At 40.8% G+C, this 23,819-nt stretch overlaps 1 protein-coding gene across 2 annotated transcripts in view; it reads left to right on the forward strand.

Moving 5' to 3' along the window:
* The window catches only part of prkdc (protein kinase, DNA-activated, catalytic subunit), a 33,609-nt gene that overhangs the window by 6,163 nt on the left and 3,627 nt on the right, over positions 1-23,819 (forward strand). Inside the window, exons 21-77 of one of the 2 annotated variants that reach the window (XM_087846010.1) lie at positions 440-599; positions 689-798; positions 1,079-1,166; positions 1,287-1,450; positions 1,767-1,919; positions 3,253-3,360; positions 3,496-3,722; positions 3,850-3,944; positions 4,240-4,342; positions 4,573-4,706; positions 4,896-5,126; positions 5,253-5,479; positions 5,559-5,767; positions 5,893-6,025; positions 6,142-6,300; positions 6,473-6,676; positions 6,788-6,976; positions 7,135-7,239; positions 7,336-7,503; positions 7,767-7,894; positions 8,030-8,237; positions 8,809-8,987; positions 9,088-9,256; positions 9,709-9,774; positions 9,853-9,916; positions 10,028-10,176; positions 10,357-10,497; positions 10,675-10,794; positions 10,888-11,031; positions 11,224-11,375; positions 11,910-12,041; positions 12,374-12,485; positions 12,673-12,797; positions 12,915-13,064; positions 13,550-13,723; positions 13,892-13,990; positions 14,148-14,358; positions 14,490-14,664; positions 14,797-15,000; positions 15,171-15,286; positions 15,429-15,560; positions 15,766-15,945; positions 16,043-16,251; positions 17,072-17,210; positions 17,380-17,568; positions 19,046-19,270; positions 19,445-19,553; positions 19,703-19,805; positions 19,895-20,057; positions 20,144-20,318; positions 20,423-20,622; positions 20,875-21,058; positions 21,241-21,401; positions 22,768-22,979; positions 23,073-23,160; positions 23,240-23,383; positions 23,548-23,755. In XM_087846010.1, coding sequence (XP_087702136.1) covers positions 440-599; positions 689-798; positions 1,079-1,166; positions 1,287-1,450; positions 1,767-1,919; positions 3,253-3,360; positions 3,496-3,722; positions 3,850-3,944; positions 4,240-4,342; positions 4,573-4,706; positions 4,896-5,126; positions 5,253-5,479; positions 5,559-5,767; positions 5,893-6,025; positions 6,142-6,300; positions 6,473-6,676; positions 6,788-6,976; positions 7,135-7,239; positions 7,336-7,503; positions 7,767-7,894; positions 8,030-8,237; positions 8,809-8,987; positions 9,088-9,256; positions 9,709-9,774; positions 9,853-9,916; positions 10,028-10,176; positions 10,357-10,497; positions 10,675-10,794; positions 10,888-11,031; positions 11,224-11,375; positions 11,910-12,041; positions 12,374-12,485; positions 12,673-12,797; positions 12,915-13,064; positions 13,550-13,723; positions 13,892-13,990; positions 14,148-14,358; positions 14,490-14,664; positions 14,797-15,000; positions 15,171-15,286; positions 15,429-15,560; positions 15,766-15,945; positions 16,043-16,251; positions 17,072-17,210; positions 17,380-17,568; positions 19,046-19,270; positions 19,445-19,553; positions 19,703-19,805; positions 19,895-20,057; positions 20,144-20,318; positions 20,423-20,622; positions 20,875-21,058; positions 21,241-21,401; positions 22,768-22,979; positions 23,073-23,160; positions 23,240-23,383; positions 23,548-23,755 — 8,806 coding nt within the window. The remainder of the gene's footprint in view (positions 1-439; positions 600-688; positions 799-1,078; positions 1,167-1,286; positions 1,451-1,766; positions 1,920-3,252; positions 3,361-3,495; positions 3,723-3,849; positions 3,945-4,239; positions 4,343-4,572; positions 4,707-4,895; positions 5,127-5,252; positions 5,480-5,558; positions 5,768-5,892; positions 6,026-6,141; positions 6,301-6,472; positions 6,677-6,787; positions 6,977-7,134; positions 7,240-7,335; positions 7,504-7,766; positions 7,895-8,029; positions 8,238-8,808; positions 8,988-9,087; positions 9,257-9,708; positions 9,775-9,852; positions 9,917-10,027; positions 10,177-10,356; positions 10,498-10,674; positions 10,795-10,887; positions 11,032-11,223; positions 11,376-11,909; positions 12,042-12,373; positions 12,486-12,672; positions 12,798-12,914; positions 13,065-13,549; positions 13,724-13,891; positions 13,991-14,147; positions 14,359-14,489; positions 14,665-14,796; positions 15,001-15,170; positions 15,287-15,428; positions 15,561-15,765; positions 15,946-16,042; positions 16,252-17,071; positions 17,211-17,379; positions 17,569-19,045; positions 19,271-19,444; positions 19,554-19,702; positions 19,806-19,894; positions 20,058-20,143; positions 20,319-20,422; positions 20,623-20,874; positions 21,059-21,240; positions 21,402-22,767; positions 22,980-23,072; positions 23,161-23,239; positions 23,384-23,547; positions 23,756-23,819) is intronic. The other variant, XM_087846011.1, reaches the window with a different exon arrangement.

Raw genomic sequence — 23,819 nt, forward strand, 5'->3', positions numbered from 1 at the left:
TAAAAATGTTTATTTACTATAAAATATTAGAAAATTTTAGATAAATATTTTGAATATGTTTATTAAATAGTAGTTATTAGTGTCAAAAATTGAATTTATGCTTGAATTAAATGTAATAATAAAAACTTAACAGTTAGCCTAGCTAGCTAACAATAATGGCTAAATTATTGAATAGCTCGGCTTTTTTTCGGCTCTAGACTACTTTTAGAGCTGCTTTTTTTTATTAAGAAAAGTGAAAATGAAAATAAATGAATTAATAAAAGCCAGTTTACCTTTGCACCTTGTTTAATTGTGTCAGTAAGTTTTCTATATTTCCCTGATAGGGCTAAGAGGATAAACAACCAAAGTGGGAAAGCTTGTATTTGTAATTTTTACCATATGTGCTACCTGATTCTGAAGACTTGTATATGTGTCTGTGTGTACTTGTAAATGGGTCTAGACTGCTCTGAAATTAGGCCTGAGCCACATTCCTTTGGCCAACGCAGCCTTAGATGCTCTTGAGGACTGGTCCTCACACATTCCTCTGAGGACGATGCAGCCCTGCTACACCAGTGTCCTTCCTCTTCTGGACGGATACCTGAAAACCTCCTCCACTGACAGTAAGAAGAATGATAGCTGAGCTAAATCACAGCTGGTCAGTTGGACATATCATAAACAAAAAGTGTAAATCTGTTGTTGTTTACTTTAGACAAAGATGAGAGCAACTGGGAGGTGATATCGTCTTTGTCTTCAAAAAGTGACAGAGGATACAGCAGGGTGATGAGCAGGCTTCTGAAGAAATCCGACCAGCTTTCTATGGTAATTGATTAGAAGCAACTTGCTCATGCAATACTCATAAAAAAGGAAAAGTCTCATTGTTATAACAAAAACTCCTAATTAAGACGTTTCTGTTTTTATTTATGTGTCAACCACCATATCAGTTGTAGTCACTACACAGCCAGATTAATGCACAATTCAGTGTTATTGTGTGTTTCCATTTTTTGTACAAATGCAAAACACAACAGTCACGATCAATAACATTGAACTACTTTTTATTTAGCAACGAGTCCAAAAACCTAATATTAACTTTTGTTTGTAGGAAGATGCTCCTCTTGTCAAGGTGAGGCTGAGGGTGGTGAAGCTACTCGGTCACCTGGGAGGAAAGTTAAATAGAAACCTTGTAACTGGTAAGGATTTCTAAAACCAACCCTTTTTAAAGTTTTTTTTTTAAATATTCTACTCTATTTTACATCGATTTGTTATTGTGATGTATTTCTGTTACCATAAGCTTCTGTTCTGGCATTTAGTGGTCTCCTCAGAAGAAATGATGAAGAAATTTGTGTCTTGGGATACTGAGAAAAGACTCAGCTTTGCAGTGCCATTCAAGGACATGAAGCCGGTCATCTTCCTCGACCCATTTTTGCCTCGGATCAGTGAGCTGGCTCTTTCCACAAGTGACAGACAAACTAAAGTAAGTCCTCTAACAGTCGTTTTTGAACATGGTAAGATACTACACCCATGTTGCTCTCTGATACATCCATCGGAGTGTGAATGTGTATGAATGTTAGATAGTAAGCACTTAACAACTTAGAAAACGTGCTTGTGTGAATGGGTGTGATTGGGTGAATGAATTAGTTGTATAATACGCTTTGAGGGCTCAGAGTAGAAAAGCAGTATGCTACCAGTCCATTTACCATCACTTGGAGTTTAAAAAAAGAAAATTCTGTGAAAGAGTCACACTTATCAACATCCACTTTGCTCAGAATTACTCCCTGTCTTTGATGTAGGTAGCAGCTTGTGAGCTGCTCCACAGCATGGTGGTCTACATGGTTGGGAAGAGTGCCCAGATGGCTGAAGGAGAGAATACTTTGCCACCTATGTACAAGCTACACAAACGACTGTTTCCTGTCCTACTACGTCTGGCTTGCGATGTTGATCAGGTATTTCATTTCATCTATATGCTGACGATTGCCAGCTTTATCTACCTTTCAATCACTCTGATAGCTCCTCGATTGGTCTCCTGCTTGATTGTCTTAGCGATTGTTAAGTCATGGATGGCTATAAATTTTTAAATATTTTAATGAACGTAAAACAGAAGCAATTTTTCCTCTAGTACCCCTCACCTGAAGATTTTGGTTACTAGTCTTGGGGTAACAATCGACACTGCTGTTAGTTTTGATGGCCACATAAATGGGGTGGTGAAATCTTGATTCTATTACCTCAGACGTCTGTCAAAGGTTAAGTCTTTTCTTTCCAGACGCGACTTGGAAACTGTCATCCATGCTTTTATAACCTCACGCTTGGATTACTGCAACTCCCTTTTAATAGGGTTTGGCCAGGGCACCGCAACTGGTGCAGAATGCTGCGGCATGTTTTTAAATGGTAAAAGAAAATTTGAGCATATTACTCCGGTTCTGGCCTCCTTACACTGGCTTCCTATTTTAAAATCCTTTTACTGGTTTTTAAATCCCTAAATGGTCTGGCACCTGTATAATTGTCTGATCTGCTGAAGCCCTATGTCCCCCCTCGCTCATTCCAGTCAGCTGAGCAGTCCCTAAATCACGACTGAAACTTAGATGAGACCGAGCGTTCTCTATTGTGGCCCTGAAGCTTTGCAATGATCTTCTTCTTCACGTTAAGCAATCTACATCAGTGCTGGTTTTTAAATCCAGATTAAAAACTTGTTTTTATTCTCTATCCTTTGACTCAGTGGGTAACTGACACTGTTATTTTATTGTTATTTATTTATTGTATTTATTATTCTTATTGTATTTTTTATATTTATGCTCTACAGCACTTTTGTCAGCCATGTGTCGTTTTTTTAAAGTGCTACATAAATTTATGGTATGGTATTTTTTTTCCCCATCAAACTGTCTTAATGGTAATTGAGGCTAATAAATCAGAGAATTTCTAAAAGATTACAAATTCTTTATGAGAGCAAAGAAAGATTTTTGGTGTCTGTTTAATGAGAAGTGCATGCGCTTTTAAACAGGCAGGTGTAGCAAACACCAGCTCTGTCCTGCTGAGTGCCACCAACTGAGATTTGTCCATTTAAATAAATAAATCATGCTGAACAACATATTTACAGCTATATGGAGATGACGTGGTGGATGATCAGTACAGGCAACATAGAACATCTCATCCAAGCTACTTTATAAAATGCTGTAATAGAAATAAATAAAAAAAATTGAAGAAACAGAACTAAACATTAAGCACACTTGCTCACTGCCTTGTTTAGACCCTGACTTTTTTCTTTCTGGATTTCTTTTCTAGGTAACCAGACAGCTGTTTGAACCACTGGTTATGCAGCTCATTCACTGGTTCACAAATAACAAGAAGTTTGAGAGCCAGGACACAGTTGCTGTTCTTGAGGCCATCCTGGTAAGCGTTTGAATACTACAGTTCTAGGTTAAACACAGTTTTTGAGTCTTTTCCCTTTATTCCCTTTCCATCATTGGTCACACAGGAGCTGTTTCTCTGTAATAGTTTAAGCCTCACATGGTTTGCTCTCTTCAGGACGGTGTGGTCGACCCAATGGACAGCACTCTCAGAGACTTCTGTGGCCGCTGCATTGAAGAGTTTGTCAAATGGTCTATCAAGCAAACCACCCCCAAGCAGCAGGAGAGGAGTCCCACCAACATGAAGTCTTTGTTTAAGCGCATCTACAGCTTGGCTCTCCACCCCAATGGCTTCAAAAGACTTGGTGCTGCCTTAGCATTCAATAGCATCTACAGACAATTCAGGTGGAAAGGAATTCTGTCTGTCTACTCGCATTTTTCCATCTAAATTGTGACCATGGCCGTTAACTGGGTCCTTTGAATTTAAGGATATTATGCTGTGCTGAAATCAGTCATCTGTGTCTCTCTCCAGGGAGGAAAATTCATTGGTGGAACAGTTTGTCTTCGAGGTTCTCGTCATATTTGTCGAAAGTCTGGCTCTTGCACACTCAGATGAACGATCTATGGGTAATTGTCACATCAGCATTGTAGACTGTGCACTTGGATTTTCATGTCATTATCAACCTCTCCCTCTCTCATTAAAGACCGATTATGTAAGACAATCACTCCCTAATGTGTTCTACTTTGTAACATTTGTTTATTTATTTATGGCAGAATTTGCACAAACTGATTTATAGGAATTATATTTCAAGAAAATATGCAAAAAAGTTTGTATAGTGTGTTTTTATATTTGGCCAAATATGTTGAAGGGTATTTTTTCTTAAGATTTGTGATGCTTTTCTTGCAACTCCCTCATACTCAGGTACATTACAGCAGTGTGGCAGTGCCATTGACCATTTAAAAAGAATAATCAAACACAAGGCTCCCAGTCTCAATCACCACAATGCAAAGAGACGCATCCCAAGGTTGGTACCATGGTGAAAATGAAAATCCTTTCTACTTCTTTGCTTTTATTAAATGTGCATTCAATTTATACGTCCAATGATGTCAATTTTGCAGGATATCACACTGTGACCTAACATTGCCACTCGTCTCCATATGAAAACATAAAAGAACGATGGAATAATTAAGGATAAAAATTAGCACATTTCAAACAGTTTAAATAGTGTTCTTTCTTTCTTGCTCTTTTTTTCAGAGGCTTTCCGCCTGATGAGAAGCTGTGCCTCTCAGATGTGGTTTCATGGCTCTTGGAGCAATGTGGCCGCCCTCAGACTGAGTGTCGCCATAAATGCATGGAGCTCCTGTATGAGTTTATCCCCCTTCTCCCAGGTGAGAACCAACAGTTTAATTTTTGCAAAGGTGACCTGAAAATTTAAAATGGGCACATGCAAATTGAAAAAAGAAAACCCACTTTAAAAAAATTAATTGAGATTTACAGTTTAGCATAATAACTACCCTGCTACTCTAAATGAACTTCTGCCAAACATGTCAGTAAATTCCCGAATGTGTGTGACTTAGGGAAGAAATCCCCACCTCAGTGGGTGGATGGCATGCTGAAGGATCATGGCACAGACTTTCTGATGTCACAGTTTGAGGGCGGAGGTCTCCTCTCCCAACCAACACTCAGGGACCTGACGAGCCCTTTCAGTGTCCGAGCCACGCTGCAGTGGCTGGACCTCCTGCTGGCTGTTCTGGACTGCTACAACACTTTCATCGGCCTACACATTATCAAGCCTCAGTACATTCTTAGTAAGTCTATATTTGTGCCAAAGTTTCTCCAAGTTCACTGCTCTGCGTAACATCATCAAATGAATTCTACCTCAGTTTGGTGGATTCCAGTGATTCCAATTAATCTCTGCTTATTTGATGTTCAAGGCTCAAAAGACAAATCGAGGTTTCTGAAAGCTCTGCATTTCTTTCTGACGGAGCTGGCAACTCATGAACTGGTAGCAGCAGAGAGCTGTTTCCCACTTGGTGAGAAGACCTCACACTTCAGCCCAAGAGAGGTGGAGCAGTACAACTACAGCAAATGCACCATCATTGTCCGCCTGCTGGAGTTCACCACAATGATTCTTGCCAAAGGAGACAAGGAGCTTTGGAAGGTATCGCTGAATTGCAAGAACTGACAATAAGTAACTTTTAAGTAAGTTTTACTCATCATGTCCTTATTTTTATTCATAGTCTCTGGAACAAGAGTTTTTATGCTCAGTTTTTTTCGAGCTGACTGCGATGGTGGTTTGCGAGCCGTCCGCTGTAGGCTTCAACATGGCAGATGTGGAGGTAATGAAGAACCTACCAGAGGTGTGTGTTCCTCTACTGAAAGCACTGCTGGCCTCACCTTACTGCAGTCGTCTTGAAAGCAGCTTGAGGACAAAAATCTCATGTAAAAGGTTGAGTTCTCTTATTTGTTAAAGAAAGACATGTAGGGCTTTAATTTGACTCTGCAGCACTGGTGCAATTATCAAAACCACTAATGTTTTGTTTTTTTCCTAAATTTCTTTAATGAACACTGTAGTGTAGAGGGCTTGTGCAACGTAGACCTGTACCATTCCAGCACTCTCAGCCACCATGACCAGATGGAAATGGTTCTGTCTTCCTGTAAGCAGATTCACAAAGCCGGCTTCCTCAGCTCCATCCTGCACAGCCAGGTATGAACATTAAACCAAAGTAAGGTTGCCTGGATATTTTATTATTTATTTATAACACTTACTGCATCATCTCTACTGAATGCACTGCCGTAAGATCTTTTTGTGTGTTCCTTAAGGATTCATCTTATGGCAAAAAACTTGGATCCCAGCTTCTAATGACGGTGTATAAAGGCATAGCACCAGGAGAAGAAAGGAAGGCACTTCCATCCTTAGATGTAAACACCAGGAGGGTTGCAGATGGTCTGCTTCAGCTTGCGTTTTCTCTCAGTCAGCAGGTCAGTGTTGCTGTTCAATCTGGTGTTAGTGAAACATCAAACTGCGTCACTGAACTAAAAAGCAAACTGGGACAGATAAGATTCCCATTTTGAGCAGTGTCGCTGTGAAGGTAACTAGTGTTTGAGGTAACAGTGCTTTCTAACGTTGTGCATTATTGCTATTTCTTTGCAGAGCGAGCAGTTGGTAGATTTGCTCTTGAACACCATCATGCTTTCTGTGCCCGTGTCTGGAAGTCACAGCCACAACTTCCTGAGCTTCTCGCATGGCGAGTACTTCTACAGCCTTTTTCAGGCGACCATCAACACTGAGCTGCTGAGAAGTCTGAACACAACAGTGCCACGCCTGATGAAAGCTTCTTCCCAAAACCCCAGCATGGTACTTGTCATTTTTAGTTAGTTTACAATAAAACTGTAACCACGGGCATCTGAAGACGGATAACTTCTTGTTTTCTCATTACAAACTTGATTTTTATTTCCTGGTGTTCAGGTGAGCGTGTTGCTGAATGGCATGCTGGACCACAGCTTTAAAGAACGATCGGTGAGGAAGACTCAGGGGAAGCAGCTGGTTGAAGAGGTGCTAAAACGATGGATGAGCCTGCAGTCATGGTGGGAGGGAGATTCTTCCACCCCAGAGAGCAAAACTGCCATCCTCCTGCTGCTCTCCAAACTTCTGCAGGTATCAGGAGGATCAAATTACTGCTGTCTGCCCCCTGCTAAAAAGCCAGAAACTAAAACTGTGAAAATATGTTAAGACCTTTGTAATAGTAATAGTACAGATATATTGTTGTTTCTTTTCATTTTAGTTCATTTTATTGAATTTCTCTCTCTGAACAGATTGACTCCTCTGTCTGCTCCAATATAAAACATGAAGCATTCAGACAGGTGTTTTCCACTTTCACTGTGCTGCTGGTTGACATGAATCTGCCGCTGAATCTCAAGGTAGTAACAGATTTTATTTAAGTTACGGGACAGTTTTATGTATTAAGTTCTTTTCTAGTCGGTGAAACTTTATGCTGAACTCAATCAATTTTTCAGAGCCAGGCTCTGCTGGTGTTGCCCTTCTTCACAACACTCCCAGAGGAGCCACTAGCTGAGCTGCAGGTAGCGCTCGACACCCTGGTGGCTTCACACTTCCCCATGCAGTCTGATGAGTTTGCTAAGGGCTCCCTTCATCGCAACAACTACATGGACTGTGTCCGAAAGGTAAACAGTGGGATTTAGAAAGTAGTAGTAGTGTGCGTGCGTTCTGGAAATACCGTATTTGATCTGACTACAAAAGATTGGTTATACATGAGTATATATATATATATATATATATATATATATATATATATATATATATATATATATATATATATATATATATATAAGGAGATTGATGGATGGATGGTTATACTGACAGTTTGCTTTGGAGGTTGTTAATTTAGACCGTCGCGGCTATCAGCTCTACATCTTCCATCTCTTAGTTCCTGGACGCCCTGGAGCTTTCTCAGAGCCCACTCCTGCTCAAACTACTTGCGGGAATTTTGTGTCGAGACACAAAACACATCATGGAGGACCAGTTCCAAACCTGTTTCCAAAGAACTGCCAAGCGGTAGGCCAAAGTTTTTAATTTGTTAGAGCCACATTACAGCAGTGACTCTATAGACCTTTACTGTTCCACTACAAGGAGATGTAGGTGTATGAGTTGCTTTCATCATGTCCAATGTTTTTGCCAACGTCTGTTTAGGGCAACCGTTGAGCGGCAGCTCCAGCTGCTGTGTACAGTTTACGGGGTGATTCAACAAGGTGACGTGCCGATGAGCTCCATGCTGGAGGCCATGATGGAGAGAGTTCTGCTGCCTCTGGCCTCTCACTGCAGCACCAAGGCCCTGAATGACTTCTTCATCACAAACGTCTTTGACATAATTTCTTTCCTGCTCAGTCGATTCACCAAGGTTTGCCTCTTAACACCTTCACTGATGTAAATTGTGGACAATAACTGAAAAATCTGAAGTCCCTGCTAATTTTGGCAGGAACATTGCTGTCAGCATTGATGTTGATGATGGCATCAGTTGTCACGCTGCAGAATCCTCCCTAAAAGTGTTAGAATACGATCAGTATAGGTCACATTAGGAGTGCATGCTATGGGATTGACTCTCAGTAAAGCACTCGCTTTACTGAGAGTCTCATGTTCTGTCAGTCTCCCCAGTTTCTTTTCAGTTAACCAGAGGAAATGTTCCTCATCTTCAAATTTCTGACATGAGTCTAGCAGCAGAGCACACATTCAGCATTCAGAGCTAATTCAACTGGACATGAAAGGTTTTCTGTCACCTCTGTAAGAGTCACTCTGATCAAGCATGAACCCAGTTTTATTCCATGTAGTGCATCTTTTTATTTGTTGACATGCCTGTGTTGTTGTGCTGGCCACTGCCCGTCAAATGAAAGACGAGAAACTCTGTCCCATTCTGTTTTTGTATCATTGTTATTATTTAACCTGAACTATGATCATTCATTTCTCACTTTCAGTCAAGCGAGACAGCCTTTGAGGTCCAATTGCTGAAGAAGAATGGCTGCTACAAGCTGATGGAGCTTTTGTATTCACGGCTTCCCAAAGAAGAGGTTTACTCAAAAGAGTCCCGCATTAATCAGGCCTACTGTCGCTCTGAGAAAACTGAGGGAAACGAGATGTCCAAGACTTTGATCAAGTAGGCCTCTCCAGCGCTTTGGTCACTTAAATTCCATTTTTATTCCATGAATAAGTGATTCATTCGTCATATATGATTACATACATTTTATTTCAATTAGGTCGTGTTTTGAAGCCTTCACTGAGAACATGGCTGGTGAGACTCAGCTCCTTGAACTCCGGAGACGCTATCACTGCACTTCGTACAACTGCGCCATCACTGTCATCAGCTGCAGCTTCAGCGAGCCCAAATTCTACCATGGCTTCCTCTTCAGTGAGAAACCTGAGAAGGTAGTGCTTTGTTTGTATAAATACACCAAAGTCTCTCAGACGGCCTAGTTTAGTACAATGCAGTGCAAACTACTTTTTTTTTTGTTTATTTAATAGAAAAATTGGATATTGTGCTCACACTGATTAGTGTGTAATCGTGTCTTTCAACAAAGTGATGCATGCTGATAAATTTAGAATTAAACAGAAACACTCCAGCTTGTGCTTTTGATCTCTGCTGGCTGACTAAAACATGTTTGTCCTGTCATACATGATCCTTTAGCAGGGATTATGTGCTTAAATTAGGAGAAGCAAGAAAACAAAACTCAGTTGACCATAATCTGCATTCTACTGACATCTAGTGGTGACATTTAAACACTGTTACTTGTGATACTCTGTAATTCATATAAAGTGGTAAAAAGTTTACTGTTAGTGACTTCACAGGACCTTACTGATGGTGTTTTCTTTTGTTCCAGAATCAGTTTATTCTTGAAAACATTATTGATGTTGAAAGGACCTACAACTTTCCAGTTGAAATTGAGGTATGTGTTGTTGTTTTTTTGGTTTTTTCTGCTAGTTTTAGTCATGGTTTATTGATTTCCTTTTTTTAAACATTGCAGGTCCCGCTTGAGAGAAAAAAGAAATACGTTATGATTCGAAAAGAAGTAAATGAAGAGACTGGAGGTAAGAAGTGTTTCTGTTTGTCACAGACGTATAAATGTATCTTACTGCAAGTCGTGCATGTTTTACAGCTTGACTGTGTGTGTTTCTGTGATTTATTTGTGGTTTCCACAGAAGCTCCAGTCTATCTGTCCTCCCAGTCATACATGGCTGACAGCAGCCTGAGCGAGGAGATGAGCCAGTTTGACTTTTCCACAGGAGTCCAAAGCTTTTCCTTCAGTTCCCAAAACCCAGAAGGAGAAAAGCGGGCTGTTGCAAAAAGAGTTAGTTTTTTCTCTCTTTTAAAATGAGAACACAGGAGTTTAAAATGACTATTGTATAACCAGTTGAACATTTTTGAAAGCCCCAATGAAAACCAGTGTTAAGGATAAGTCATTTGCGGTTTCAAAATGGCTCTGGTTTCATGGTTATCAAGAAGGTTTGCTTTGTGTTTGTAAATCTAGGAGACAGAGGAGATGAGCCCGTCCCAGGATGCAATGGTTGATCTAGAAATGGATGAGCTAAACCAGCATGAATGCATGACGACCATGACTGCTCTTATTGGGCACATGCAAAGGAACAACATAACCCCCAAAACTGAACAGGTCAGTGCCAAAGTACGGCAGGTTTTCATTATTTATAACAGGATTTAGTAAGTCTGACGTTTACTTCAAATCCTATAAATTTCCATGTAATTACAACTCTCTAATTAATCTCTGTAATGAATATTATGAATGTATGATGACTACTGAGGAGTTTGTGTCAAATGCTCTGTAAAACAGGGAAATGTGCCCAGTGAGCTTCCTCCATGGATGAAATTCCTACATGGAAAACTGGCAAATCCATCAACACCTCTGAACATTCGACTCTTCATCTCTAAGCTGATCATCAACACAGAGGAGGTGGATGTCCCTCAGTTAATTCTTTCAAATATAGAAATTAGTTAATAAAATTGGTCGTACAACTCATTTTGTTTTTTCTTTTTTTTTCTCCAGGTGTTTCGGCCTTATGCCAAGTACTGGCTTGGGCCACTTCTACAGCTTGTTGTCTCTGGAAACAATGGAGGAGTGGGGATCCATTTTATGGTGGTGGATGTGGTGGTTACGGTGCTATCCTGGACAAGCCTGGCTACACCCAAAGTTTGTCATAGTCCAATTTATGAATGTGAAAACATGGCACCAAATCAGCTGCGATTCAGTTAATTTTTTTTTTTTTTAAACGCTACGGGAGAGTCATAAATTTTATTTTACTCATTTGTTATCTGCTATGATATGATACATTTCTTATAATGAAAGTTTATCATTGATAACTTCTCTTTTTTTTCATCTAAGGGTAACCCCAGAGATGAAGTCCTTGCCAACCGGCTGCTGGAGTTCCTGATGAAGCACTGCTTTCACTCTAAGAGGCCCGTTTTCCGCCACAACCTGGAGATCATCCGCACTCTGGTAGAGTGCTGGAAAGACTGTCTGCATGTGCCTTACAGGTAGTGCTCACACAAGCTTAGTACAAGATCACATAAAGTCCAGATAAACTTAACAGTCACCAACATTTAAGCTGCTGGCATCTTATCAATGTACATCAAAAATCTGCATTTAATTACCAACATGGTAAATGTCCTGTATTTGTATAGTGCTTTACTAGTCCCTAAGGACCCCGAAGCGCTTTACACATCCAGTCATCCACCCATTCACACACTGGTGATGGTAAGCTACATTGTAGCCACAGCCACCCTGGGGCGCACTGACAGAGGCGAGTCTTTAGAAATAAACACTTTCTGATGAGTTGTTCCTTCAAACCTGAGTAAAGTTGTCTGTTGTCGACTCTAATTATGTCTTATGTTGTTATAAAAAGTAGGAAAAATGCTGCATTATTTTATCCTTTTGTTTATTTGAATTACACTATAACTGTAGAAAAGGATGCTGTTTTCTTGCATGTTTTTTGTTTATTTTTTGTTTGTTTTTAACAAAATGAAATTAATCTGTGGTCCTTGGCTTTCTCTCTTTTCTTGCCTTCTCAGTCTAATATACGAGCGATTTTGTGGCACTGACGCTAACAGCAAAGACAACTCTGTCGGGCTTCAGCTGCTGGGAATCATCTTGGCAAACAACCTCCCTGCCTACGATGCGTCGTGCGGAATTGAATATGAGAGGTAAAAGTTGCAAGTTGGAAGATGCAAGTTGAAGTCACGTAAACCAGCAAGCACGAAGCGAAAGGCAGACTTTGGTGTATTATTGGCAAATCCCCCTGGATCTTTCCAGAGTTCACAGCAATCACAAGTTATAATGGTTCTTCACCAAATTGTGCTCAAGGTCAGGGTTACATTCGTCGAGCAGTAATGTGTGAAAAGGATCGCGATCCAGATGAGCTACTATGCCACTGACATTATAGTCACATGTATATATGTGTGTTGTAGCTCATGTACTGCTGTGCTGCACAAATATGATTTCTGTATGGTGTCCTTTTTCTTTTTTTCTCCTTCAGGTACATTCAGTCTCTCACCACCAACGTGTCCTATGTAAGATATAAAGAAGTCTACTCGGCTGCTGCTGAAATTATCGGCCTCATCCTGAAGAGCATGACTGATATGGGCGAGGTATGAACTTTCTCTAGTTTCGGTTCATTTATGCCTCGACCACATGTTAGATTTATTTTGACGAGTCTAAGTGTTTATCTTGTGTTATCCTTCTCAAATCACTGAAATCCTTTTTCAGTTTTATTGCAAGAATTGTTGGTTTTTCCTCACAAGTATGACTTAATTTTTTTATGTTTTTATTGCTTAGCAACATCAAGAACTTCTCAGTCTTGCTACAAGTAAGATAACAAATCTGAAGAAAAAAGACCTGGATGACAAGTTCATTATTTGTTTGAACAAAGTCTCCAAGCATTTTCCTCCATTTATGGATCGGTAAGTTTACAGTGCGAATTTATTTATTTATTTTAGTATAATTTTATAATTTTCTAAATGTAATTATCAAGCTACCTTGAGAGCTTTGGTCTTCATTATTTTCTTTGTATTTTTCAGGTTTGTGAATTATGTGTTCTTCCTCCTGCCAAAGCTGCACGGCGTCTTAAAGACTAACTGCTTGGAGTGCGTTCTGAGCCGTGCTGATGTCATTCCAGACATCTTCCTGCAGCTGAAGATCACCGGCTTCATTCAGATGATGAACCATAGGCGAGTTCTTCCTTACTGCCTCTCTGTTTAGTTTCTTTTTTCTTTTCTTTTTTTATTATCATATCCACCATCATCATTGCAAAAATGTCAGAAATGATCACAGAGCCCTATTGGGCCTCTGCGGTGGATTTTCCTTCTTTTATACACGCCAACAGGGCCAAACATTTGAATGTGTGTTAGCGCAAGTAAAATCCTTTAATGGTGATGGAAGCATTAACCATACGGAATCAATGGGAATTTGACATTCAGGGCATTTTTTATTTAGTTTGTGATCAATTAAATAACTATAAATGTGGGGTGGGTTAGGAGGTGATCTATATGCCGGGGTTCAGCTCCACCCTGGGCCATTTCCTGTGTGCCATTCCCCCTGTTCTCTGTCTCTTCTTTCTTGTCATAAAATAATAAAAGCCAAAAATAAATCTTACAAAATGAAAAGTGTAAATTAAGAGGTGCTGAACCATGTTCCTCCACATTTCTCTTTCCAGGGATGAGGCACGGCAGAGAGCATGCCTCGATATCATCCACAAGATTATTCCCCGTCTGACGCCGGTGGAGCTTCAAGAGCTGCTGGGCTCTGTGACGGCTTTCGTCTCTCATCCTTCTCCAGTCTGCAGAGAGCGGATGTACGACATCCTAATGTGGATCCAGGACAACTATGGGTGAGGCTTTTTGGCTTCCAGTCTCAACCAGATCATAGTTTACTATTTTTTGTTTGCCTTATTGGTATTAGTGTTTTCAGATTCGACCCACATAATGCCTTTGTACAGTCTTTTTTCAGTAGGATCGTCTGACCGTTTTATTCATGTGACATGTTATTTTTCTTCCAGCGATGATGAAAGCATGGAAGACAACACCTCACTGGAAATTCTCAATGCTGCTAAAGAAACACTGCTTCAGGGTTTGTCAGAAGAAAATCAAGGCCTTCAGTAAGCACCTAATATGACTTGCAAAAGTTTTCACTTTTTTTATCCCCATGCTGATATAATAACATACTTTCCACAGTGGATATTTATATTTTTTTAAATTTATTTCATCTTTTGTCGACTCTTCTGATGTTGTGTACTCCTCGTTCCGTCTTTTCAGGCTGTATGTTTGTAACTTCTGGAGTCAGGAGAAGCGCCTCCCCACTGCGACCCTCGAGCGAATGTTGATGGTGCTCCGTTCTCTGTACTCCTGCAAAATAGAGAGGTGCTTTTTAAGCCTGGCCACCAATCTGCTTCTGGAAATGACGAGCCAGAGTCCGGACTTTAAACGAAACATGTTTGAGTATCCGCTGTCCGAGTGCACCTTCCAGGTCAGCGTTTGTGTTTCTTGGATTCATTTACAGAAAAGAAGAAACAACTTTATCTGTTTTGGGTTTTTTTTAATTTGCTTGTTACTAAGAAGCCTGATTTGTGAATATCATGTTTTCATTTCACTCTATAGGACTATGTGATTGATTCCAATTGGCGCTTCAGGAGCACAGTAATGACCCCCATGTTTGTTGAAACCCTAAGCTCTCAAGGCCCAGAGAGTGTGGCAGCATCTCAGTCTGGAGCGATGAAGGGAAAGCTCCGAGCCACGCAGACTTCATTAGAGTTCAGTCAGACACAAACAGAAGGTACCGCTGTGTTTCAGTTTACCCACCTTCAAGCAGTTCAATCAAAATTTTGGGTCAACGCAACAAAGTACCTGTTAAAATGCTTTCCTTCATTTTTGAATATGCAAATTACCACAGCTGTGTTTTTCCTAGGTCGACGTACTGCATATAACTGGCTGACAGGCAGCAGCGTGGATACGCTGGCAGAGTACTCACTCGGCTCCGAGTCGATGTCGTCGTTGCTGGTGTTTGATAAGAAAGCAGAGAGGCGAACCGCAGCAAGAAGACCAATAGGAGAAGGCTTTGGGCTGAGGCGCCTCACTGCATCAACAGATGAGGTGGACAGCCGCACCAGAGGTTAGTTTGACCATCCACCTCAGTATTAACTGCATAGTATTAAATGTAAACTAATTTTTCAGTTTTTGATTTAAAAAAAAAGCACCACCACAAACACATCTTGTTTCAGTAAGAAGAGACTAAAGCTTCACTCATTGGTTTAAATGTAAATTTTCACTTTGTATGAACAGCAGTAAATGAGCAGCGGGCTAACATCCTGAGACTGAGACGCAGATTTCTGAAGGATCAGGAGAAAGTCAGCTTAGGTTTTGCCAGAAAGGAGATCCAGCATCAACGGCAGGAAAAGGTATCTACCGTGCTGGGATTCAACCAGGAGCCACTCAGACCAATCCGTTCATCTACAATGCAGATTTTCTGTGTTTGCTCTCGCTAACTTTCCAGGCCTGCGATAGACTCGTAACTATCAGTGGTTCTCTTGTGTGTCACAGGAAGAAAAAGCCAATCTGGCCCTTAGAAAAGAGGCTCAGGTGACTTTGTATCGTAACTACAGGGTGGGAGACTTTCCAGACATCCAAATCCCGTACAGTAACCTCATCGCTCCACTTCAAGCTCTAGCACAGGTAAGACTGCCAACGCCATCTGTTCAGACAAACCATAAACAGGCACATGATGAACCATGTGATCAGACTTTAATTTTATCATAAACACTTCCATACAACAAAAATAGTTGCAAATGATGGGCCAAAATGAAGGGGGAAATATTAAGGAAGAAATATTGTATTTGAAATGTTAAATATTACATTTTTTTCCCCTTGCCCTAACTAGAGAGACCCGATTTTAGCCAAACAGCTGTTCAGCTCTCTTTTTGCCGGTATACTGCAAGAAATGGCGAAACAACAGAGACCAGAGGAGAGCGCGAGGATCAAAGAGGAGCTGCGGTCCAACATGAGCAACTTCCTGAGCAAGAGTACACTCTGCTTTCCTCCGTTTATAGCATGTGTGCAGGTAAGAAACAGATTTGATAGTTAAACCTTTCTGTATTTAATATACTGAAGAAAATATATATAAATGTTGTATTTTGGGGGGCTTTTTTGTGTGCTAGGATATGTGCTACCAACATAAAGAGCTCCAACAGCTCAACCCAGCTTCCATCAGCTCCACTTGTCTCATGAGTCTGCAGCAGCCATCGGGCATCCTGCTGCTGGAAGAGGGTTTACTGCATGCTGATGGCCCCGCTGAACGTCCTGCCAAACGGTCACGAGGACACAAAGAAATTCCCCCAGACACCAATAAATGGATTAATCTCGCAAGGTATTGCAGTAATTGCTGCCTGACAGCTGAGTGTTATTCTTAATATTTCTTTATCTGATTTTTTTATTCTTCAAAATATTTAATTACATCAAAGAACAAAATCACAGCTATGATGTCACTGAAGGTCACAGGTTCAGGAGTTTTAGTTTGCTGATTGAGAGTGTCTGGAGTTTGTTTTGAAGTGGAAAATTTAAAAAAAAATCAGTACAGTATCGTGTGTTATGATTTTGTGTCATAACATGGACACCAAATATCAATATTTTTCTGATATTTTGGACTGACTTCAGTCACTCACAGAGATTGTTGAAGGTTTGGCAGCAAGTACTGTCTAATTTATAAATGCAGACAGATTGCTGCATTTCCATCAGTCTGAATGAATCTGTGTCACAACTCGAGGGGACTCTACTCAACAGCTGGTTGTATTGTGGTTATATTCTTGCAGAACAGGAACGTTGCTGGGAGCAAATGTAATAGTTAAATGTAACTTCCTCTCCATGTAGACAGCAACACCCGTGACTTTCACTGATTTATCACAGTTAATTGCTGTATTATAATAAGTAGATTGCTTTTAACTGCAAACTAGACTTCGTATAACTGTAGACTAATAGTATAATGACATTATCTTTAATAACGTTTATTTCTCTGACAGTGTTTGCATGTGTTGACTGTCTCACTTTGCTTCAAAAAACAATATTCAGAATGTCACAAAATCACAGTAATATTGTATCAGGAGTGAAGTATAGTGATAAATTTGTATCACGGGGTGTGTAGTGGTTGCCAACTCTAATATTTACTGTGCTGTTTGTCTCCCGCTGTCCAGGCTTTACAAATCTTTGGAAGATTATGATGTTGTGCGTGGAATCTTTGGTGGTAAAGTCGGGACCAAATCCATCACTTGTACTGCGCTCCAAGCTGAAGCCAACACTGACTTTGCAGAGGCTGTGAAGCTTTACAATGAGGTTTGTAAGTCCAGTAGAAGCTGGTGGTTGAATCCCATATTCTCCCACCGGAAGGGAAGGAAACCATATTAAATATTTCAGGAAAACATATGAAGTAATATATGAAATCAAAGGGCACCAGGTTTCACTGGATTGCTTGCTGTTTGTTTAAACTCTTATATACTGACAGGCTCTAAACACCGAGAGCTGGCCTGATGGCGAGCCCACAGACAGCGAGAAGGACTTCTGGGAGATGGCTGCTATGGATGCATATAGTCATTTGACTGAGTGGAAGTCTCTTCAGTACTGCTCCACTGTGAACATAGATGAAAACTCACCACCCAACTTGGAAATGATGTGGTCAGAGCCTCTCTACCAGGTAATAATAACCCAAATGATTTTACAGTTTAGGAATTCCCACTCACCTGCAACTGAAGCCTGCATTTTTCCTCTGTTGTGGTAACTGATGGCTTAAATTGGAAACCTACATTTTTCAATTCAATTCAATTCAATTTTATTTATATAGCGCCAAATCACAACAAAAGTCGCCTCAAGGCGCTTCATAGATACAGAGAAAAACCCAACAATCATATGACCCCCTATGAGCAAGCACTTTGGCGACAGTGGGAAGGAAAAACTCCCTTTTAACAGGAAGAAACCTCCGGCAGAACCAGGCTCAGGGAGGGGCGGGGCCATCTGCTGCGACCGGTTGGGGTGAGAGAAGGAAGACAGGATAAAAGACATGCTGTGGAAGAGAGACAGAGGTTAATAACAGATATGATTCAATACAGAGAGGTCTGTTAATACATAGTGAGCGAGAAAGGTGACTGGAAAGGAAAAACTCAATGCATCATGGGAATCCCCCGGCAGCCTACATCTATTGCAGCATAACTAAGGGAGGATTAAGGGTCACCTGGTCCAGCCCTAACTATATGCTTTAGCAAAAAGGAAAGTTTTAAGCCTAATCTTAAAAGTAGAGATAGTGTCTGTCTCCCGAATCCAAACTGGAAGCTGGTTCCACAGAAGAGGGGCCTGAAAACTGAAGGCTCTCCCTCCCATTCTACTTTTAAATACTCTAGGAACAACAAGTAGGCCTGCAGAGCGGGAGCGAAGTGCTCTAATAGGGTGATATGGTACTACAAGGTCATTAAGATAAGATGGGGCCTGATTATTTAAGACCTTGTATGTGAGGAGCAGGATTTTGAATTCAATTCTGGATTTAACAGGAAGCCAATGAAGGGAAGCCAAAACTGGAGAAATATGCTCTCTCTTTTTAGTCCCTGTCAGGACTCTTGCTGCAGCATTTTGAATAGATTTTGTAATCTATTCATTCATTTAGTGGCTTTCCAAAACTCTTTGAATGAAACACTGCCGCAGTGAATTAGGTTTAAAGATTTACTTTGCAGGGTTTGGGGCTTTTGATCTGCAGAAATAGAACATATTTGTAATCATGTTCCTTCGGTTTCCCTTCCTGAAGATAACAATCTTGGTTTAATTACCTTGAGTGAGCTATGCTATGTCCCTGCTATGTTGCCCCACTTTATTTCCACATTAGCCCTGTTTACACAAAAGTGGCTCATGAGTGTTTCTCTTTTCTTTCTTTCTTTTTTTTTTAACAGTTGTGGCTTTTCCTTCACGCTAGTAAGAGGAGACTTAGGGGTATACAATTGGGTCCTTCTGCAACCTCACCACTAGGTGTCACTGAATCCTTAAAACTGTATCTTTAAAATTGAAAAGAAATGTGTAGCATAGCAGTGTAACAAAAGCATTCACAGCATGTTGTGACATTTTTGGTCATTTGATATCAAATCCATTATTCAAATGTTTTGCTTCCCTGGCGATTGCATTTGTCCTAGGAAATGTACCTGCAGCACATGATACGCAGCATGTTGAAGCAGCTGCAGCAGGGCGAGCGGGACCAAACACTCCTCAGCTTCATCGACAATGCCATGAAGTTGGAGGAGCGCAAAAAGCTGCTGGAAAGTCATTACAGCCAGGAACTCAGCCTGCTCTACATCCTGCAAGAGGACTACGACCGCGCCAAATACTACACAAACTACGCCATGCAGCTCTTTATGGAGGTCTGCTCTCACACTCATTTCTCTGTCCAGCACATTCGATTTTTTGATTTACAGAGAACAGTTTATTTCATAAATGAAATGGAGAAAAAAATGGTTGCTTTTAACTGAATAAGCAGACAAGTGTGTTATCTAGATTCACTTATTACACATGCTTACTTCGTTTGCCTCGTACAGAGTTACTCCAACGTGGATACACTCCTGACTAAAAGCCGGCTAACCATTCTGCAGTCAGTGCAGGCCTTGACCGAAATCCAGGACTTCCTGTTGTTTATTAAAGGAGAGGGTGAGTGGAGAGTGGCTTTTTAAAATGTTTTAAATGTTTGTTTGGTCTTTTTACAAGATTTTGGAATATTTATTCCTAAAACTTTCTTTGTTTGAATTTTTTTTTCAAGCTCTGAAACATTTTTGCAATTTTTACAATTTTTTTATTAGTGTCTTTGGACTCGCTCAAGCACCTCATCAGATCATGGACTGAACGGTATCCTGATGCTAAAGTGGACCCAGTGAATGTGTGGGATGATATCATTACATCTCGGTAAGAAGACTCTGCGTGCATATCTTTCTATCTAAGTAAAGACAAATAACAGAACCTGATACTACCTTATTTTTTTCTCTACGTTTCAGGTGTTTCTTTTTGGATAAGATCAGGGAAAAGCTCAGAGGCCATGCTCCATCTGACAGCATGGAGGTGGACGGCTCAGATGACCCAGCGGGCGACATTGAGACATTAGTAAATGACTGCAAGTTCAACATGAAGCTACGCATGGCTGATGGAGCCCAGAAGCAGGTGAAGAAACAAGTGTGGATGTTCCTCTGTCTGTTCTTTAGCATGCTTTTCCATCAAACTCATCCTGGACAAACAAATGTTTTCAGAATAACTTCCCCGTAGCTGTGAAGCTGCTGAAAGAACTTCACAAAGAAGCCAAAATGGACAGAAGATGGCTGCTGCGGTGGGTCCACAGTTTTAGCCGCTACAGCCATAAACGGTGTCAGGCTCAGGGTCCTGTGGAGCAAATCACCACCATGCTGAAAACCATCCCACTCCTGGGTGAGAAGGAAAAAGAATGCCACACAAGTGTCGAGTAGTCAAAGCTTAAAGGCCTTCAGCTTTCTTTTTTGCCATATTTCATGTCAGATCATTTCTGTCTCCAGAGGACCTTCAGGCTGACGCTGACAGTCAGAGTGCTACAGCTAAAGTGTTCAGATACCAGAAGATTCTCCAGGGTACATCGTTCGACATCTTGGCCACAGCTGTAAGCAGAAGTCCGTCAGTCCTAGGAACTATCGATGCTGACAAAGCAGAGAGAGTCGTAAAGCTTTCTGGAGTTTCCTCGTCCAATGCAGATCCAAAGGTACTCTACTTTTTAGAAAAATACATTGTTGATAGTTGCTGGCTAGAGAAGAAACTTGCATGAATGACTAAACTGGGATTATAGTGGCAAAAATAATTGGATGTAAAGTGTTCTGCATCATTTCTGTGCTATATATGGGAATTGCAAAAGGCTCCACTTTATTCCACAGCAGATTATCACACTAAACCCTTTTTTGTAATTTTATACCAATTGAATGAACAAATGAATCACAAAAGCAGTTTTTTCCTGCAGAAAGTGGAAGTGGGATTGCAGTTACAGGCGCTGAAGTTGCTATGTGAAGCGACCAGAAAGGCCGACGAGGAGCTTCAGTCTTATTCTCAGGACTTTGTGGAGACTAGCAGCGTCATAGAGACGTACATGACCTTGGCTAACTTCTGTGACAAACGGTTAAGAGAGGAGGAGCAGAGCGATGCTGGTGAGTAGTGACATTTCCCAGGTAGATATTTGTTCAGATTGATGCAAAAAAGACCAACAGTGAGCACCCAGAGTACTTAATGTGATCAATAACTTGGTTTAAACACTTTAGCTGTGTGCTGAAGACTACTGAAAGGATTATTTCCTCCCTCAAATGTTGGTTGCCATTGTTTACGGTTACAGAAACACAGTTTCCAGACCTTCTGGTGCTGCCGATGCATGTAGTGGAAAACATGTTGAAAGCACTGAAGATGAATTCAGAGGAGGCTCGCCTCAAGTTCCCACGCCTGCTACAGATCATTGAGTTGTACCCGTCTGAGACGCTGGACCTCATGACAAAAGAGGTTAGCTTTGTTAACAAAGAATGTCTTTAGTATGTCGAAACGTAATTCTGCTGATTATAAAAGAAAAATAATATATGTCCAGTTAACATAAAAAACATTGAAACTATTAGCAAATGTAAACCAAATACCTTAATGCAGACGTTCCCAAAGTGTGGGGCCCGCCCCCTAGGGGGGGCGCAGAGCCATTGCAGGGGGGGCGCGGCATGAAAAGGGAAAAAAAAACAAAAACAACGCTTGGACACTGCTAGCACGGGCGCCCACACAAAGGCAAAGCAGGAGATGAAGCATAGCTGAATATGTTTCCAAACCAACTTCATTCTAAGCCAAAGACTAGAAAATATGGTGAAGCATATCTTCCCTTTGGTTTCACCTGCACAAGTGCTGAGGTAGGTCTCCTTGCAGGATTGGTTTTCCCTTTGTTGGGAGCAGCGCTGGGCTGTTTAAATCATGGACAAACAGTATCCCACATTCTTGATTTGTAGTTCACAAACACTTGTTGTAATGACTAACTACTCTTGACATTTTGGAGATGTTAGCTCTTTATACAGTAAAGTTACAGTGGGATACAAATAACATCAGGCTGATCCTGCCACGATTTGTTCCCCGGTTCAAATCACGGACAAACAGCGTCCAACAGTTGTTTATGTTTTTGAACCCATTTTGCAGAGGGATTTTTTGAAAAATGTATTGATAGCAATGTTGAATATTATTACACAGAAAAAAACAACTACATGTAAAATAATTACACCGTGACGCCTCTGCCTTTGTAAATGGAGGGACAGTAACTGCATGTATATGTAAGTGTGTAAAACCTGCAGATAGTCAGATTAACAGTATTTCGTCTCTACCTGCCATTCTGCAATTCATCTCATGTAAACAATAACGTGCACACAGCGTGACGTGAAAAAAGGCACATACCTTTGACATTGCATGACAAACTCTGTATTCCTCGTCCAGTAAACGCAAAAAAGGAGTTTTAAAAAATCTCCATTCTCGGTGATTCGAAACGCCGTTTACGTGTGGACGAAACAGCTGCGTTTTCAAAAATACCCGTGTAGGTGTGGACATAGCGTAAAAGAGTTAGTAGTTTATTTTCTTACTACCTGTAATTTATTGCAGATTACTTGTAATTATTTGCTTAATTGTTTACTAAATGTTTGAGGTGTGAAATAAACCGCAATGGAGCAAAATATGGGTGTGTGTGGTTGGAGGATGTGTTCGTGCGTGCGTGCGTGCGCGCGCGTGAGGGGGGGCGCGAACATTTTTCTTGTAAAACAAGGGGGGCCCAGCAAAAAAAGTTTGGGAACCACTGCCTTAATGCTTTGGGAATGCAGATGTTTTAATTGTGTCGTCTGTCTGTATATAGATGATGTCTGTTCCCTGCTGGATGCTGATTAGCTGGATCAGTCAGTTGGTTGCTCTTTTGGACAAGCCAGAAGCTGTGGCAGTACAGCACTGCATAGAGCAGATAGCAAAGTGCTACCCTCAGGCACTGGTTTATGCACTCATGATCAGCAGTGAGAGCTACCAGTTTGAGGACTCGGCCACAGGACACCAGCAACAGGAGTTTGTCAACAGGTTAGTTTGTAGGTGCAGTTTTTTGGGGGGTCGGTGTTAAAAATATTTTTTCAAAAGCTTCAGTTTAATTTTATGAGCGCTGTGCATCAACAGGCTCAAGAGCATGCTGGACAAGGGAGGTGCTGTGAAGAACTTTGTGGATGCGCTTCAACAGCTGACAAATCCTGAGATGATTTTTAAGGTAATGAGTGAAAGTTTAGACATGATTTCAATCAAAATGCCAGACGAAAACTGATTGTTTTCATTCTGTTCACACGCAGGATTGGTGGGATGGCGTAAGAAATGAACTGGAAAAGCCGACTTTTAACAGGAAGCAAATGGGAGACATGTATGAAGAGATGCGGTCTATACTCGGAGACTGCAGCGCAGATAGTCACGGGATGTTTCGAAAGAAATTCATCAAAGTTTGTCATTTCTTTTTCTTTTTTTTTCCTCTTTTTTTTATCTCAAAAATATGATTCTCCAGAAATTTGTGAAATTAGGAGGCTAGTACAGATCATTCATCAGCAAGTGAAAAGAATATGCAGCTTCTAATCAAGAAAATATAATGTTGTGCTGTTCCCTGCAGAAGTTTTTCAAAGACGTGGAGAAATTGTTGGGACCGAACGGCAAACAGCTGTTTGAAAAGAGGAAAGATAAAACCTTTTTGCAGAAAGTGGATGATCTGGCTGCATCCATGCGTGGATTTCAGAAGGAGCCAGGGAACCTGAAGGAATACTCACCTTGGCTGAGTGGATTTAAAGCAGACTCATTCAGAAATGAGCTGGAGATCCCAGGTTAAGAGCTATACTGATTAATATTGTTTGATTTATTTCAAACAGTCTCATCCGTTATGTTCTA

This window comes from Neolamprologus brichardi, chromosome 9 (genome assembly GCF_056152115.1).
Source record: "Neolamprologus brichardi isolate AB-2024 chromosome 9, ASM5615211v1, whole genome shotgun sequence".
Lineage (NCBI taxonomy): Eukaryota > Metazoa > Chordata > Actinopteri > Cichliformes > Cichlidae > Neolamprologus > Neolamprologus brichardi.